The following is a 15906-nucleotide window of genomic DNA, read 5'->3' as shown; positions in this document are numbered from 1 at the left end:
ATGCTGCCTGACCTGCTGTGCTTTTTCAGTACCACAGTCTTGTGTCTAATGGTAGAGCCCTACTAATAGGAATTTCCAGAATTTTCATAATCTGTTGCCTTAGTGTAACTGAATACATTTTACTTATCAACTGAGTCACCAACGATCTACTGTAACTGGTGACAGATATCAGTGCGGGATGCCTTAACTATTTGCTATCTCTTTTAATAACTTTGATGAAAGTACTGACAATGTAATAGCTAAATTTGCAGGTGACCCAGAAATAGGTACTGAAACAAATTGTGAGGAAGATACAAAGAATCTAGAATGGGATATTGATAGATTCAGTGAGTAGGAAGAATATTGGCAAAAGGGATATAATGTGAGAAAATTTGAGGTTACCCACTTTGGCAAGAACAGAAAGTCTGAAGATGTAAATATAGGGAAGCCTTGCTGCATCTATACCAGGCACTACTGAGACTGCACTAATATACTGTGTGACGTTGTGGACTCCTTACATAAGGAATTGCATTAGAAGCGGTTCAGAAAAGATTCCCTAGTCTGACCTCTGGGACGCAGGAGTTATCTTCTGAGAACAAGCAGATCAGACTATACTCAACGGAGTTTAGAAAAATAAGTGGTGATGTTATTGAAAAGTATAAAACTCTGAGGGAAGATTTTGAGAGAATGTTTCATCCTCTGGAGGAATCTAGGACTAGGAAATATGGTTAAAGATAAGGGATATCCCATTTAAGAGGAGGATTTTTGTTTCTCAGTGCATAGTTAGTCTTTGGAATTCTCATCCACAGAGAGTACTGGAGGCTAGCTATTGAATGTGCTCAAGGCTAAGATAGTTAGATTTTTGATTGACATGGGAATTAGGTTATGGGCAATAGGCATGAAAGTCATGTTAAGCACAATCAGATCAGCACTGATTGTGGAGCAGTTTTGATGGATGGAATAGTCTATACTTGCTCATCTGATCTAACGTCATTTGGATAACGCTACTAATTTCAATCAAGTAGCATTTAGGATTTAGCTGTCAGATATTTTTCAGGGAAAATAAAACTAGGGCTGACAGCCAATGCTATAATTAAAGACACATTTTCATTCCACAGCACCAGAAGTACCAGACTTTTCACAAGATGGCAGTAAGGAAGTAGGATGCGATGAAGAGACTGTTCTCGTTTATGAATCACTCTTGACCCAGGAAACAGATTCTCAGAAAAACAGCAAGAAAATTGCTATAGAGATTGATAATCTTCCAGATGTAGAAATCCATGTCTGGCCTCTAGTAAAAGGTGAGTTTTATGCACCACAATGTTAATAATTGTTACTTGTGCTAAAATATTGCCTTCACTCTTATTCAATTCATTTTATCTAGTTATCTGCTTATTTACCCATCTGTCTGAAGCCACTGGATACGGCAAAGACTTTGGACTCCAAGAATATTCCAGTAATAGTACTTATGAGACGTACACCTGAACTTGCCACACCCCTAGCCAGGATATTCCAGTAAAGCTAGAACACTGGCATCAATTCAGTAATATAGGAAATCGCCAAGCTATGTCCTGTGATAAAAAGCAGGCCAGATCCAACCATGCAAATTACAGGCCTACTCTTGATTATCATTAAAGGGACATTTAAGTGGAAGGTGCCATAAATTTTGTGATCAAGCAACACCTTATCAGTAATAACCTTCTCCCTAATGCTCAGTTTAGGTTTTGCCAGGGTCATGACAGGCATTAGAGTCTTAGGTCATACTTGGACAAAAGAACTTAACTCCAGAGGTGAGGTGAGAATGACCACCCTTGACATTAACACCACATTTGACTGAGTGTAGCACCAGGAATTCCTAGCAAAACTAGAGTCAATGGTAATTAGGGGAAATTAATTATCACTGGTTGGAGTCATACCTGACAATAGGAAGATGTTTCTGGTTGTTGGAGATGGGTCATCTCAACTCCAGGACATCTCTGCAGGAGTTCCTCAGGGCAGTTTCTTAGGCCCAACTATCTTCATCTACTTTGTGAATGACCTTCTCTCCATCATAAAGTCAGAAGTGGAGATTTTTGCTGATGATTGCTCAATATTCAGCATCTTTCATTTCTTCTTAGATACTGAAGCAGTCCATGTGTAAATGCAGCAAGCCCTGGACAATATCTAGATTTGGGCTGACAAGTGACAAGTATCATTTGTTCCACGCTAAATCTCAAAGCCAGATGAAAGGTATCCCAGGCTGTTGGGTGAGCAGAAAATAGCAGGGCATTGGCATTAGCATTCAATCCCTCTCTGGCTGCAAGAGAGGTACTAGAGGGTTGAAGGACAGCCAATGTGCTATTGTTACTCATGAAGGGAGAAAGAGATAAACTAGGAGACTACAGGCCAGTCTGTTTAATCTCAGTGATAAAGAAACTATTGGAAACAATTCTGAGGGACAGAGTTAATCTGCACTTGGAAAGCCGGGATTAAGCTAGAATAAATAACATGATTTTGTTAAGGGGAGATATGTTTGACTAACTTGACAGAAATTTTCAGTGAGGTAACCAGATGTCTAGATCAGGGTAGTACATATACTGCAGTCTAATTACACTACAGCAAGTCTTTTGATAAGGCCCTGCATGGGAGATTGATAGCAATGGAAAGAGCTCATGGGAACCAAGAAAATTTGGAAAATTCTATACAAAATTTGCTAAGTGGCAGGAAGCAGGGAGTGATGGTTGAGGGATATTTTTGAAACTGGAAGCCTGTATCCAGTGGAGTCCCACAGGGATCAGTTTTTAGACCCTTGCTATTTGTGGTATATATAAATGATTTAGATATGAATGTAGGAGGGTTGATCGGTAGGTTCACAGATGATACAAAAATTGGGGGGGGGGTGTAAATTGGGAGGAGGATAGCCTTAGATTACAGGAGATTACAATAGGTTGGTAAAATAGGCTGATAGTGGTAAATGGAATTCATTCTCAATAAGTGTGAGGTGATGTACTTGGGCAGGGCAAACAAGGCAAGATGATCATGATGTCCCTTAGAGAGAGAAGACTGAGGGCGGGGAGGCATGATTGAGATGTATAAAATTAAGATGGGCATAGATGGGGGACAGGATGAAACTTTTCCCATTGGTGGAGGGACCAGGAGGCATAGACGTAAGGTAAGGGGTAGGAGGTTTCGAGTGGATGTGAGGGTGCTGGGTTTCTGGAATTCACTACCTGTAAAGATGATAAAGATATAAACCCTTATACCAGAGGTATTGAGATGTAAACTTGCAATCAAGCAACACCTTATCAGCAATAACTTTTTCCCTAATGCTCAGTTTGGGTTTTGCCAAGGCCATGTCAGGCATTAGAGTCTTAGTTCATACTTGGACAAAAGAACTTAACTCCAGAGGTGAGGTGAGAATGACCGCCCTTGACATTAACACCACATTTGACTGAGTGTAGCACCAGGAATTCCTAGCAAAACTAGAGTCAATGGTAATTAGGGGAAATTAATTATCACTGGTTGGAGTCATACCTTACAATAGGCATACAAAACTATGGGCCATTAGAATATTTAGGTGGTTAGTTTTGACTTGGGCAAACCTGATGTGCCATCAGCAAGTAACCCCTCTATCTCCCCAAAGTCTGTCCTTCATCTACAAGATATAAGTTAGGATTGTGATTGAATATTGCTCACTTACATGGAAGTGTGCAGCTCCAATAACACTCAAGAAGCTTGATACCATCCAGGACAAAGCAGCCTGTTTGATTGGCACCACATCCACAAAGATTGACTCCAAGTGGTGTCTAAATTTAGCAAATAAATTGGCTAAATATTACACGTGAGGCCTGATGGTAGTGGTTGGGGAGGGGGTGGAATAATAGCTTTTGAGGGACAAGAACAGGCTGGAAGATTTCGATAAAATGTAGAAGAACACTCCTCCTTCCCCTGGCCCCACAGAAGTCTCCTGATGAAGGGCTTTTGCCCAAAACGTCGATTTTCTTGCTCCTCAGATACTGCCTGGCCTACTGTGCTTTTCTAGCACCACTCTAATCTTGACAGAAAGCTGATCCAGGCAAGTGAATGAAAATGTATTGCTTTCAAAGGTAAGTGCTCAGAGAATGCAAAGCACATGTCAGTACTATTTACCTGAGCATTACAAGGTTTAACTGGTAATGTTTAAGAGGATGGCAATAAGAAGCTTGGCTACCTTCATTATACAAAAAGTGAAATAGGCATAAAATGTACTTAGGGGTAAAAACAATGACTGCAGATGCTGGAAACCAGATTCTGGATTAGTGGTGCTGGAAGAGCACAGCAGTTCAGGCAGCATCCAAGGAGCTTCGAAAGTAACAGAGGTTAGCAAGCAATGTTCCATGGTTGGTGACAATTTATATTCATAACTTAATTTTTGGAATCAAAAGCACAATTTCTAAATCTGAAGATAACACCAGATTCAGGGTGGGATGCATTGTTAGCGGAAAACCAATGAAGTTTTACAAAAGTGTAAACAAATGTGAGCTTATATCTATTGGGAGAAATGAATAGGTTGAGTCTGTTTCCCTTGAAAATAGAAACCTGCTAGATGACCTTAAGGGAGGTCTTTGAAAATATGAATTGGATAGACACAAAAAGAATGTTTCCACTTAAAGGGAAGAGCAAAACTGAGGGGAGCTATCAACATACAATAGTCATCAAGAAACCAAAAAGGAAATAGAATGTGGAGGTCACTACCACAGAGAGTGGTTAAAGCTCATGGTATAATGAATTTAAGGGGAATCTAGATAAATTGGTCAGAAGTAATAAAGAAGGAGAAACTTACAAGTAAAATCAATTGGCAAGAGCTTCTTTAAATATATAAAAAGAAAGAGAGAAGCCAAGGTGAACATAGGTCCCTTAGAGGATGAAGGTGGGGAAATAATAATGGGGAACCATGAAATGACTGAGGAGTAAAATGAATAATTTGCATCAGCAGTCACTTTAGAATACACTAATAACATTCCAAAATTAGTAAATATTCAAGGGACAAAAGGAGGGGAGGAAATAAATACAATAGCTATCACTGGAGAAAAAGTGCCAGGGAAACGAATGGGGTGAAAGACTGATACAGTCCTTGGACCTGATGGGATGCATCCTTGGATATTGAAGGAAGTAGCTAAAGAGATAGTGGATGCTCTGGTAGCAATCTTCCAGGGATCCATTGATACTAAAAGAGTCCCAGAGGACTTGAAATCTGCTGATGTACACCTTCATTTAAAAAGGGAAGGAGACAAAAAAAAAAACAGATAATTTTAGATCAGTTAGCTTAATGTCCATTACTAGGAAAATGTTAGCGTTTATTTTATAGGATTTAATAATAGAGCATTTAGTATTTTATAATATGATCAAGCAAAATCAGCATGGTTTCATGAAGTGGAAATCATGCCTGACAAATTTGCTCAAATTCTTTGAGGCGTTAACAAGCAGAATAGATAAAGGGGTAGCAGTGGATGTCATATATTTGGAGTTTTAGAAGGTGTTTAGTAAGGGACCATACATTAGTCTACTTACTAAGATAAGTGCCTATAGTTTTAGAGGTAGTATGTTAGCATGGATTGAGAATTGGCTAATAGAAGACAGAAACTTGGGATACAACTATAAGACCATAGGAGGAAAAGTAAATCATTCAGTCCTGCTGAAATAGACATATTTTTAAATCAGTAAGGAATCCAGGGTTATAGGCAAAAGGGAGGAAAATGGAATTGAGGATTGTCAGATCACCCATGATCTCATTGAATGGTGGAGCAGACTCAATGGACTCAACAGGCTGCATCTACTCCTGTGTCTTATGGTCCTATGGACTTATAAGAAGATGGAAAATGGATAAGTTGGATGAGTGAAGAGAGGAGGAGCTTGGAGTGAGCATAAGTGCCAGCATGGACTGGTTGGGATTTTTTACAGGTTTCTGCGCTGTAATCCACTACCAAAATATAAAGGTTTGTTTGTTGCTTGAATTTGACAATTTGCTAACTTCCTGCTGGCCATTTCTTGAGCCTTTTAGCATCTGCAACTCCAGCTGTCCTCCAAAAAAAACCTTACTTGCTGTCACCTAACAGTTCCTCCAAGAAATAAACTGACAATCTGGAACAAAGTCACATTTTTCCTCAATATTTTGTTGGCTAAATGTTAACGAGGTCTGAATTTAAAAGGGATTTGGGAAACTTGAATGATTTGTTGGTCAGGCTCCATTGAGGTAGAAGCTTAGAAAAATAGGAGCAAGAGTAGGCCATTCAGCCCTTTGAGCCTGCTCACCCATTCTGTATTATCATGGCCGATCATCTGACTTCGTACTCTTTTCCCATTTCTGACCAGTATTGTTTGATTCCTATATATATCGCCTCCGTGAAAATGTTTTTTCTCCTCCATTTAATGTTTTGACCTCATTCACTTTCAATGGCAGAGGATTCCACAGGCTCACCACTCTCTGAGTGAAGAAATTTCTCCTCATCTCAGCCCTAAATGGCTTACCTCATACCCTGAGACAGTAGCCCTGGTACTGGATTCCCCAGTCATGGGAACATCCTTCCTGAGTTTACCCTGTTTAGTCATGTTAGAATTTTTTTCACTTCTGTGAGATCCTCCCTCACTCTTCTGAATATAGTCCTAACCAAAACAGTCACTCTTCATTGGTCAGAGCTGCCATCTCAGGTATTAGCCTGGTAAACCTCCATTGCACTCCCTCCATAGCCAGAACACCCTTTCTTCGATAAGGAAACCAAAACTGTACATAGTACTCCAAGTGTGGTCTCACCAAGGCCCTGTAGAATTGCAGCAAAATATCCCTGCTCCACGTTTGAATCTTCTTGCTATGAAAGCCAACATACCATTTGCCTTCTTCACTCCCTGTTGCACCTGTGTGCTTACTTTCAATGACTGGTATAGCATGCAGCTAATGGTCTTCCTGTTTGGCATCCAACTCAATTTCTTTACTCAATAACAGTGAAATACTCAGAGGTGAACAGATCATAATATCATTAAAAAAGTAAAGAATGATCAGACAGTTTGTGTCAGGAAAAGATACATTAGAGGCTAGATATTGTCAGGTGACAAGTATACAAGAACATTTCTTGTCAAGTTTCCCTTTTTTATAATTCCAAAACAACTTGCCATCATTTGAGCTTTATACAGAGTTATTGATTAACAAAGCAGATAAATCTGATATCAACAAATGAACTGAGATTCCTGTAGATAGCTCCAGATCATGAAAGAGACATTGCAGTTTAATGTGGGACTATCAAAGATTAAAATTGGCAGTTCCTGGAATAAAATGCATCTTTGAAAAATTGAAGGAATAAAATGTTGCTATTGTATTGTAGAGAATGGAAGATGAAGTGATTCAATTGTTGCTGTGGGGAAATTAGAGGTTGTGACCACTGGAACTGTGAGTTTGGAAGAAAATTGGTGAATATAGATTGAAAGTATCGACTAAAGATTGATAATCAGAGGAATCATCAACAAAGAAAAGATACATAATAGGAGAGAAAATAGAGAATGGATGGTAGAAGATATACCTCTCCCAGCCCCAGTAGTAAAACAAAAAGATGCAGAGGAACTACAGTAAGAGTGATCTAAGAATGTTTTTCATGAATATAAACATTGATATATGACTATATGATGGTTACATACCTAATACTGAAGAGCCAAAACCTTTCAAATATAGCCATTTGTTAATACTGAATTTGAGTATTACTGAAAAAAAGCATAATATGTTAAAGTTTTTCATTTTGCTGTCATCAAGACAATTCATAGGAATACAAATGTAAAAGGGAACAATCAGTTTATTCTATATGAGAATAGCATATTGATGTTTGACCTGCCTCTCAACATTTAACAAAGCCTTCCGTCATATACACATTGTTTTCAAAAAACCTTCAGTCATAAAACCCACTCAAAGATTTGAAGTTCTCTCAAGTTTTAGGTTTGTTATAAAAATAAACAAACTTCCCTTCAGTAATGACATCAAAGGTAGCTAGTCCTTCAGCAGCTTCTTTAATCTCGAGGGTGTGGTGCTGGAAAAGCACAGCAGGTCAGGCAGCATCCAAGGAGCAGGAAAATTGATGTTTCGGGCAAAAGCCCTCCATCAGGAATTTCAACTCTAATCTCCAGCATTTGCAGTCCTCACTTACACCTAGCTTCCTTAATCGGTTAATCCAAATGTGAATTCAGCCAACTCTTGTTGATATGAAACCTCTTGTAGTTTTTCGAATTCCAGCTAAGCATTCATAGTGAATACAGCTGTAATAAATGGTTTTGGGAATTGTCAACAATAAACTGTAATGAAACCACAGGAACAGATGGTCAAGATTAAGTTGTAACCAGATAGTTTGACAAGTGAAATAGTCCGACAGCCATTGTTTTAAAATCTGGTTCATAGCTTCTGCCTGAATTTCCCTTTAATTTGTAAAGATCTAGGGATTTAAATAACTTTAGAGCCTTGCATCAAAGAGTTTCATGACCACTCCATAAATTTATGACTTCCATACTGTTGGTTAAATTCCTTGAAATAGTGACAACTTTCGCTGTTTGAACTCAGCATTAAATTCTGCTGAGTTTACCTGCCTTGCTAAGCCTGGTTTTTGTTTGTGTGATTCTCTACTTGCTCACTTCCTACTGCTGGTGAAAATGAACCTGTTTGAAATGATCGGGACTTATGTATCCAGCCACTTGTAAAGGTCTCCGGAGTGTAGTGTCAGATTGGCAATGGTCTTCCAAATTATACTTCCACCTTTCACACCAAAATGCACTGAAAACCATTTTAGGTTGACTTGAGAATTGTTAAACTTAACATGGCATTTTGCACTTGTGAGATAAAAAGACATTAGTAGTTTAAGTTCAGACTATGTATGAAAATATGTAATCCTGAAGATTCCTCGCAGTGATATGCAACTGTTTTATTCCTGTAATTATAGCCAGACTATAAGAACCAGCGGATTGTACCAGCCAGAGAGAGTAATGCAATGCTCTTAGTCCAACAAGTATGCACTCAAATTATTTTTATGACCTCCTGAACAGCATCTCTGCAAAGAAAAGTGTTTGAAACGAACTCTTTCAACATACATAAATTTTCTTTTATAGTCTTGTTAAACCTTGGTAGTGAAAGATGGTGACATGCAATAAAGATATCATTCCACATTGTACCACCCTTTGGATAAGTTGCTAAATTAGTCATGTTAGTGGCAAACCTTGACATGTATCCTTAAAATAGATTTTTATCACTGTAATCAGGCTTAGTTAAGACTGTTTGATTCTGTACAATTTCCAATTTGCTTGAAATAGAACAGAAGATTACCTTCTGTTTTATTAGCCTTTAATGCAAAGTGCAAATTGAGAGCTGTTGTAGCTATGTTATACACCTTCTGCATTAACGATTTGTAAAACATGTCACCAAATGTGTAATCAAAGCACTCTGCTACAGAATGGAGTATTTATTTACATTGTTCCACAAGAGTTAATTTTGCATTAGAATGTACATGTGTTTCTCAGGAATTGAGCTTTACATTTGTTGAATGATGTATTTTATAACTGGAACTCAATGATTTCTAGTTCCACAGTTGAATCGGAGTATATGGTGGATTTGAGTAGGTTTGTGATTCAAAGGCTCAGTCATGTACCCAAATTCTACCTTGGCATCTCATAGAAATTGAGTTCAGTTAAGAATCTGGAATTGAAAGCTGGGCTTAGTGATGGGAATCATGACGCTACCATTGATTATTGTAAGAAAATACATGCTGTTCATGAATGTCCTTAAGGAAGGAAATCTGCCATTCCTTCCCAATCTCGCCTTTGTGTGACTCAAGATCTAACAGCAATATAGTTGAGTTTTTACTGTACTCTAAGATTCTGTAGGAAGCCAGTCAGCTCAAGGACAAGATGGATTGACCGCAAATCTAACATACATCCCATGAAATTATAAAAATAAATCAAAAGCAATTTTGAAAAGTAGATTTGTTTACATATTAACTCAGAAGTTAGAATCTTTAATATAGCATTCATTGTTTTCCATGGCAGGTGTTCTACACCATTTTCACGTGGAAAAAATATCAAGAAGAGACTTTGAAAAACAAGTTAACCTTGGATCTTTTAAACCACTCACACGGACTACTCAGAGTAAGTAATAACAGCTCAGGGCCTGCAATACACAACAACAATGGAATAAATAAATTATTTTCCTGCATGTGTCACACAAGAGAAGCAAAGTGGGATTGTGAAAAGAGACTGGCAGCTAATGTTAAAGGCAAAGTATTCTACAGAATCATAGAGATATACAGCATGGAAACAGACCCTTCAGTCCAACTCGTCCATGCCAACCAGATATCCTAAATAAATCTTGTCCCATTTGCCAACATATCACTCTAAACCCTTTCTATTCATATACCCATCCAGCCTTTTAAATGTTGTAATTGTATCAGCCTCCACAACTTCCACTGGCAGCTCATTCCATACATGCACCACCCTCTGCTTGAAAGATTTGCCCGTTAGATCCCTTTTAAATCTTATCATTCTCACCTTATACCTAGTTTTGGATTCCCGCACACTGGGGAAAAGACCTTGTCTATTTACCCTATCCTTGCCCATCATGATTTTATTAACCTCTATAAGGTCACCCCTCAGCCCCCGATGCTCAAGGGTATACAGCCCCAGTCTATTCAGCCTCTCCTTATAACTAAAACCCTCCAAGCCTGGCAATATCCTTGTAAATCTTTTCTTGTAGACAGAGATATAATGGTAAAAGGAGAGTAAAACTGATTAAGGACCAAATGGGGATTTAAATATGTTGTCATGAAGCTTGGCTTAGGTATTAAATAAATATTTTGTATTTGTCTTTACCAAGGAAGTGGATGCTACTCAGGCCTTGGTGATGGAGGAAGGACTTCAGTCACTGAAGGGTTCAAAATTGATAAGGAGGAGGTATTGGATAAGCTGTTGATGCTTAAGTTGACAAGGCCAGATGAGCTATATCCAAGGATATTGAAGGAAGTGTGAAAATTGTGGAGGCACAGCCATAATTTTGAAATGTTTATCAGAATCATGGGTTGGGAGATGGGCTCGTTCTGGAGTACTGGAGAATTGCAAACATTGTGTTGTTATTCAAAAAAGGGCAGAATGGTAAGGCTAGAAATTACAGACCACTAACTTTGGAAGTGGAAAATCTTCCAGAAACAATAATATAGGGTAAAATTAATGCCTCATGGACAACTTTGGAATAATTAAAAATAACCATCATGGATTTCTTAAAGGAAAGCTTGTTTAACCAACTTTCTTGGGTTTTTGAAGAGACAACTAAGAGTGTTGATGAGGGGGAATGCTGTTGACAGCATGTACATGAAAATGCAAAATGCATTTGGTACAGTGCCACACAACAGATTTGTGCCAAAGTTAGAAGTCATGGAATAAAAGTTATGGTAGCAACCTGGTGCAAAATTCGCTGAATGATAGGAAACAGAAACTAGTGGTTAATGAATATTTTTCATTCTTAGTAGAGTTAGCCATGGGATTAGAATTAAGACCCTTGATTTACCAATGGTTACTTTTGGTGTACAGGGGCAAAATTCAAAGTTTTTGGATGATATACAACATGGAAGCATTGTAAACTGTGAGGAGAACAGTGTAAAGTTCAAAAGGAGCAGGCACTTAGATGGCAGATGAAATACAATAGGTAAAAGTGTGAGATAAGATATTTTGGTAGCAAGAACATTGAAATACATTAAAAGAAAAGATACTATAAAGGTCATGCTGGAGCCAGATCTGGGTTTATAATGGCATAAGTCATTAAAAATAGCAGGTTAGATGGAGAGCAATTAGAAAAAGCATACAGTATCCTAAGTTTAAGTGTAAGAGCAAAGAGCTTAAGCTGAACTTTTTTAAGATACCAATTAGACCTCAGCTAGTGTATTTTGTACAGTTCAGCAAAGATATGAACACATTGGAGACAGTGCAGAAGAGGTTGACAAGAATAATTTCAAGAATGACAAATTTGAGTTATGAGGAATGATTGGAAAAGTTGGGACTGTTTATCTTGGAGAGGAGAAAAGTAAGAGGAGATTTGACAGAAGTCTTCAAAACCAATAGGGGTCAGAGTGGATAGGGCATATCTGTACCCACTCAAACCAGCTGAGAATGAGACAGCATACATTTAAAGTGAGTTGCAAATAAGGAAATATTATATGAGGAAATATGAGGTGAGGAAATACTTTTTCATACAGCGAGCAGGTAAGGTCTGAAGGTGTTGCATGCAAGTATAGCGGAGGCAGGTTCAATTGAGGGATTCAAAAGGGTATTGGATGATTATTTGAATAGAAACAATGTAATACAAAAAAAATGCAGAATGGCACTAAATCATGATGCTCATTCAGGGAGCAGGTACAGACACAATGGACCAAATGGCCTACTTCTGATTCATAATAATTCTATGGTACTATTGTGACAGGATTATGTTTTTTGATTTCCCAACACAGTCATCCGTATGGCTGTTCGTGAGTTGTCCATTTGTTTCTACAGTGTGATATATGAATGTGTATTGTGGACTGTAAACAATTCTGGAAAATCATATTAGGTTCTTGCATTCATCAACAAAAAAGTTGGACTCCATTATGTTGGCTTTCAAAAAAAGTGGTGGAGGGATCACTTTCCCTCCAACTCTTCATCTAAGTAATGAAGGTGGACTGTAAATTGCTGAAGTCCAGCACTGCCTGCCAACTAGAAACTGCTCTGTTTATGCCCACTGTCTATAGCTAATCCTCTATCTATGCTAATGTACAACCATCTCCATACATCCTGACCTTGCCTATTAAAAGATGCTGCAGCATCTTATTGAATGCCTTTTGGAATTCCTGATATACTACATCTACTTATTTGTTCTCCTTAATCTAACTTATTAGATGTGGACAAAAGAACTGAGGGCATTGTTACTAAGTTTGCAGATGACACAAAGATCACTCCAGGGACAGGTAGTGTTGATAAAAAGGGGAGGCTACAAAGGACTTGGACAGGCTGGAGAGTGGGCAAAGAAGTAGTAGATAGAATACAATGTGAGAAAGCATGAGGCTGTACATTTTGGTAGGAAGAATAGAGGTGTTGACTATATTTTAAAATGGGGAAAGGAGATTCCCAAGCATTTTCCGAACAATTGATATAGGGCTAGTTGGCCTGTAGTTCTCTATTTCCCTTCTCTCTTGAAAATGAATCTTTCAGTGTTGCTGTGGCAAACTGGCACTCCTCTCTCAAAAACATATGGGTGGATCTACAGCAAATGGACTGCCATGGTTCAAGAAGGCAACTCACCACGACCTTCTCATGAGCAACTAGGAATGGCCAAAAATTTCTGGCTTAGTCAGCAACGCCCACATCCCATAAATCAATAAAATATTGCCAACTTCCAATCTGATAAGAACATTCCCAAACCTAGGAATTTTGAAAAATCATAGCTAGTGGATTCACTATCACTGCAGCTCTATCTTTTACATACATGTAGCCCTTTGTGTCCAGGGATTTGTCAGTATTTAGCCCCTTCATTTCCTTCAAACTGTTTGACTCTATGCCAATTGCCACATGATTCAGATAACAATCCAGAGATTATGAAACAAACACATAAATTGTTGGGGAAACTCAGAAGGCATGGGAGCATCTATGGAGAGAAAACAGAGTTAGTGTTTTGGATCCAATGATGCTTCTTCAGAACTAATGGTACCTAGGAGGAGGTGATATATTTGATGAAGACTTAGGGTGGGACAGGATGGTAAAGGAGTAAGTGATAGGTGGGGACAGATCCCAGAGGGAAAGAAAGGCAGTTAGGCAGACAAAGGAACAGATATTGATAAGCCACGTGGAAAGAAAGGCTGATAATGAAGACCAAAAGTAGGTGAAATTAGATTGTCTGCGCTGAAAGCAGCGCATGAGATGACAGGACCTACGGTAGGAAACAAACATGGAATAGGGTATTGACGCCCTAAATTTATTGAACTCAGTGTTGAGTCCTGAAGGCTGCAGAGTCCCCAAGCAGAAAATGAGATATTGTTCTTTGAGCTTACACTGTATCTTGCTGGAGCAGTGTGACAGGCTCGAGACAGAAATGTTGACCCAGGAATTTAATGGTGTGTTGAAGTGGCAGGCAACTGGAAGCTCAGGGTGGTGTTTGCAGATAGAATGCAGGTGTTCAGCAAAGTGATTGCCCAGTCTGCATTCTGTCTTACCCAGTGTAGAGAAAACCACAATATGAACAGCTCCAGAGATTATGCTTGATGTTCTCCAATTTAATTTGCATCCTAACTCCTCAATTTCTCTGAATACATTATGAATTGTATTGATATTTGGCTTTCTGCTTGGGTCACAATTAGATCTTCCTCTTGCCACTGAAAACTCCTCTCCAACTGAAAGGAGATCTCATGGCATTGGACAGGCCACACAATCTTTGAAGTTTCTAGCTATGGCTGAGAGTCTGAGAACAGACTGTTATCAGCAAAGAACTGCATCAATTCAACCTGACTACAATACCCCCATCACTATCATATTCCTCTTTATTGCACCCACTTGAATGACGTTCTACATCGTGGTCCATGGCAAGTCTGTTTATCCTTCTAGCAGTCCTTCTCCTTGTCCACATATGTAGCAGAATTCTTGTACTTCTCAAACAATGTCAGGGCTAAGGCTACACCATCACTACATGCTGGTTTCCCATAGTGCCTGACTTCCAATCACCTCTCCTGTTCCAGACCGTTGACCACCTCTAAAGTTTTGCCTCATTTAATGGGCCTGTGTCTCCTGGAACACATAATCCTCCCTCTTCCTGATGCCTTGTAATATCCGTAACTTAGACTGTAGCTTAGCAACTCAGAGCTAAAGTTATGCAAATTTCAGGCATTCATTGTAGATGTAATTGTCTGAGACTGCAGTGTATATTCACTGAATGTTGCAGGAAAATACTGCATGTTATTCATTCCTCAAACACATATTTTCTAGGTCGATGGAAAATTTTTAAAGAGGGAGAAGCTCGAATCAGCCAGTTTTGTATGGACCAAGAGTGCAAAACAGAGTTGGAAGACTTGCTTAAGGTTTTACAGCTGAACAAGCCAGAAAAGGAGCACTGCTGAAGTGGGGAAGCTCGCGAGGTGGGGAGGTGGGGGGATAGTGTTGTCTGTGGTGAGGTACCATAATGTTAGAAGGGAAAATTCAGTTCATTGAAAACTGGTCTGTAGCTGGACTGCAGTGGGACTCTGGTGATGATTGAGAGCACCCCAAAACCAAAATGTATACAACAGAAAAATGAATAAAGAAAAATCACTGTGTTAGCTTTCTTTATTACAAGGAAGAGAGAGAAAAAAAAGTGCCTTCAGAGGCAATAAAGAATGGAGAGTGGTCCTAATGTGTATTTATTTGTATTATAAAACACTATTGAAATTACTTACATGATCTTAATTCTTAGGATGCAATTAGTCTGTCAATGTGTGAATAATATTCAAGTCACACATAATGCATACTTTGGTTTTATGTAAAATTTCTTTCTTCATCATATAAATCTGCGGAATATGTTGACATTACCCTTGAAGGTATTTGTACTTTATTTATGTACTGACAGTTCATTTTTCTTGAAACTAATAAAGTATAGCCAGTTGTATAACATTTTATTCCTTTGTCATCTATTTTCTAATGTCTATGGATTAACGGGAAACTGAATTTATCTTTATCTCCACACAATTATATATAAATGTCTCATGCATTCTTTTTTGTATCATTTTTAAAGCCAAAGCAGAAACAACCTGTAATGGATACTTAAAGATACATTCTGTTCCCAGGTCACCAATAATGTGTATCTTAGCATTTACGATGAAAGAATGAAGCTGTTCTTAGTACTGTTACTGTTCCCACAACTACATGCAATTCAGTGATGGTAGGGCTCATTAACAGCGCTATCAA

The 15906-nt window shown here is 38.6% G+C and overlaps 1 protein-coding gene across 3 annotated transcripts in view; it reads left to right on the top strand.

Annotated features, from left to right (window-relative positions):
* Positions 1 to 15615, top strand: part of chrdl2 (chordin-like 2) — a 63934-nt gene extending 48319 nt beyond the window's left edge. For all 3 annotated transcript variants that reach the window (XM_043704964.2, XM_087991932.1, XM_043704965.2), the window contains 3 exons: positions 1098 to 1280; positions 10006 to 10104; positions 14953 to 15615. In XM_043704964.2, coding sequence (XP_043560899.1) covers positions 1098 to 1280; positions 10006 to 10104; positions 14953 to 15083 — 413 coding nt within the window. In that variant the 3' untranslated portion in view covers positions 15084 to 15615. The remainder of the gene's footprint in view (positions 1 to 1097; positions 1281 to 10005; positions 10105 to 14952) is intronic.
* The last annotated feature ends 291 nt before the right edge of the window (positions 15616 to 15906 follow it).

Source organism: Chiloscyllium plagiosum, unplaced genomic scaffold (genome assembly GCF_037043375.1).
Source record: "Chiloscyllium plagiosum isolate Xiang-an unplaced genomic scaffold, Cpla_swu_hap1 HiC_scaffold_11, whole genome shotgun sequence".
Lineage (NCBI taxonomy): Eukaryota > Metazoa > Chordata > Chondrichthyes > Orectolobiformes > Hemiscylliidae > Chiloscyllium > Chiloscyllium plagiosum.
The sequence above is the reverse complement of the archived record's forward strand: the minus strand, read 5'-3'. Positions and strand labels throughout refer to the sequence as shown.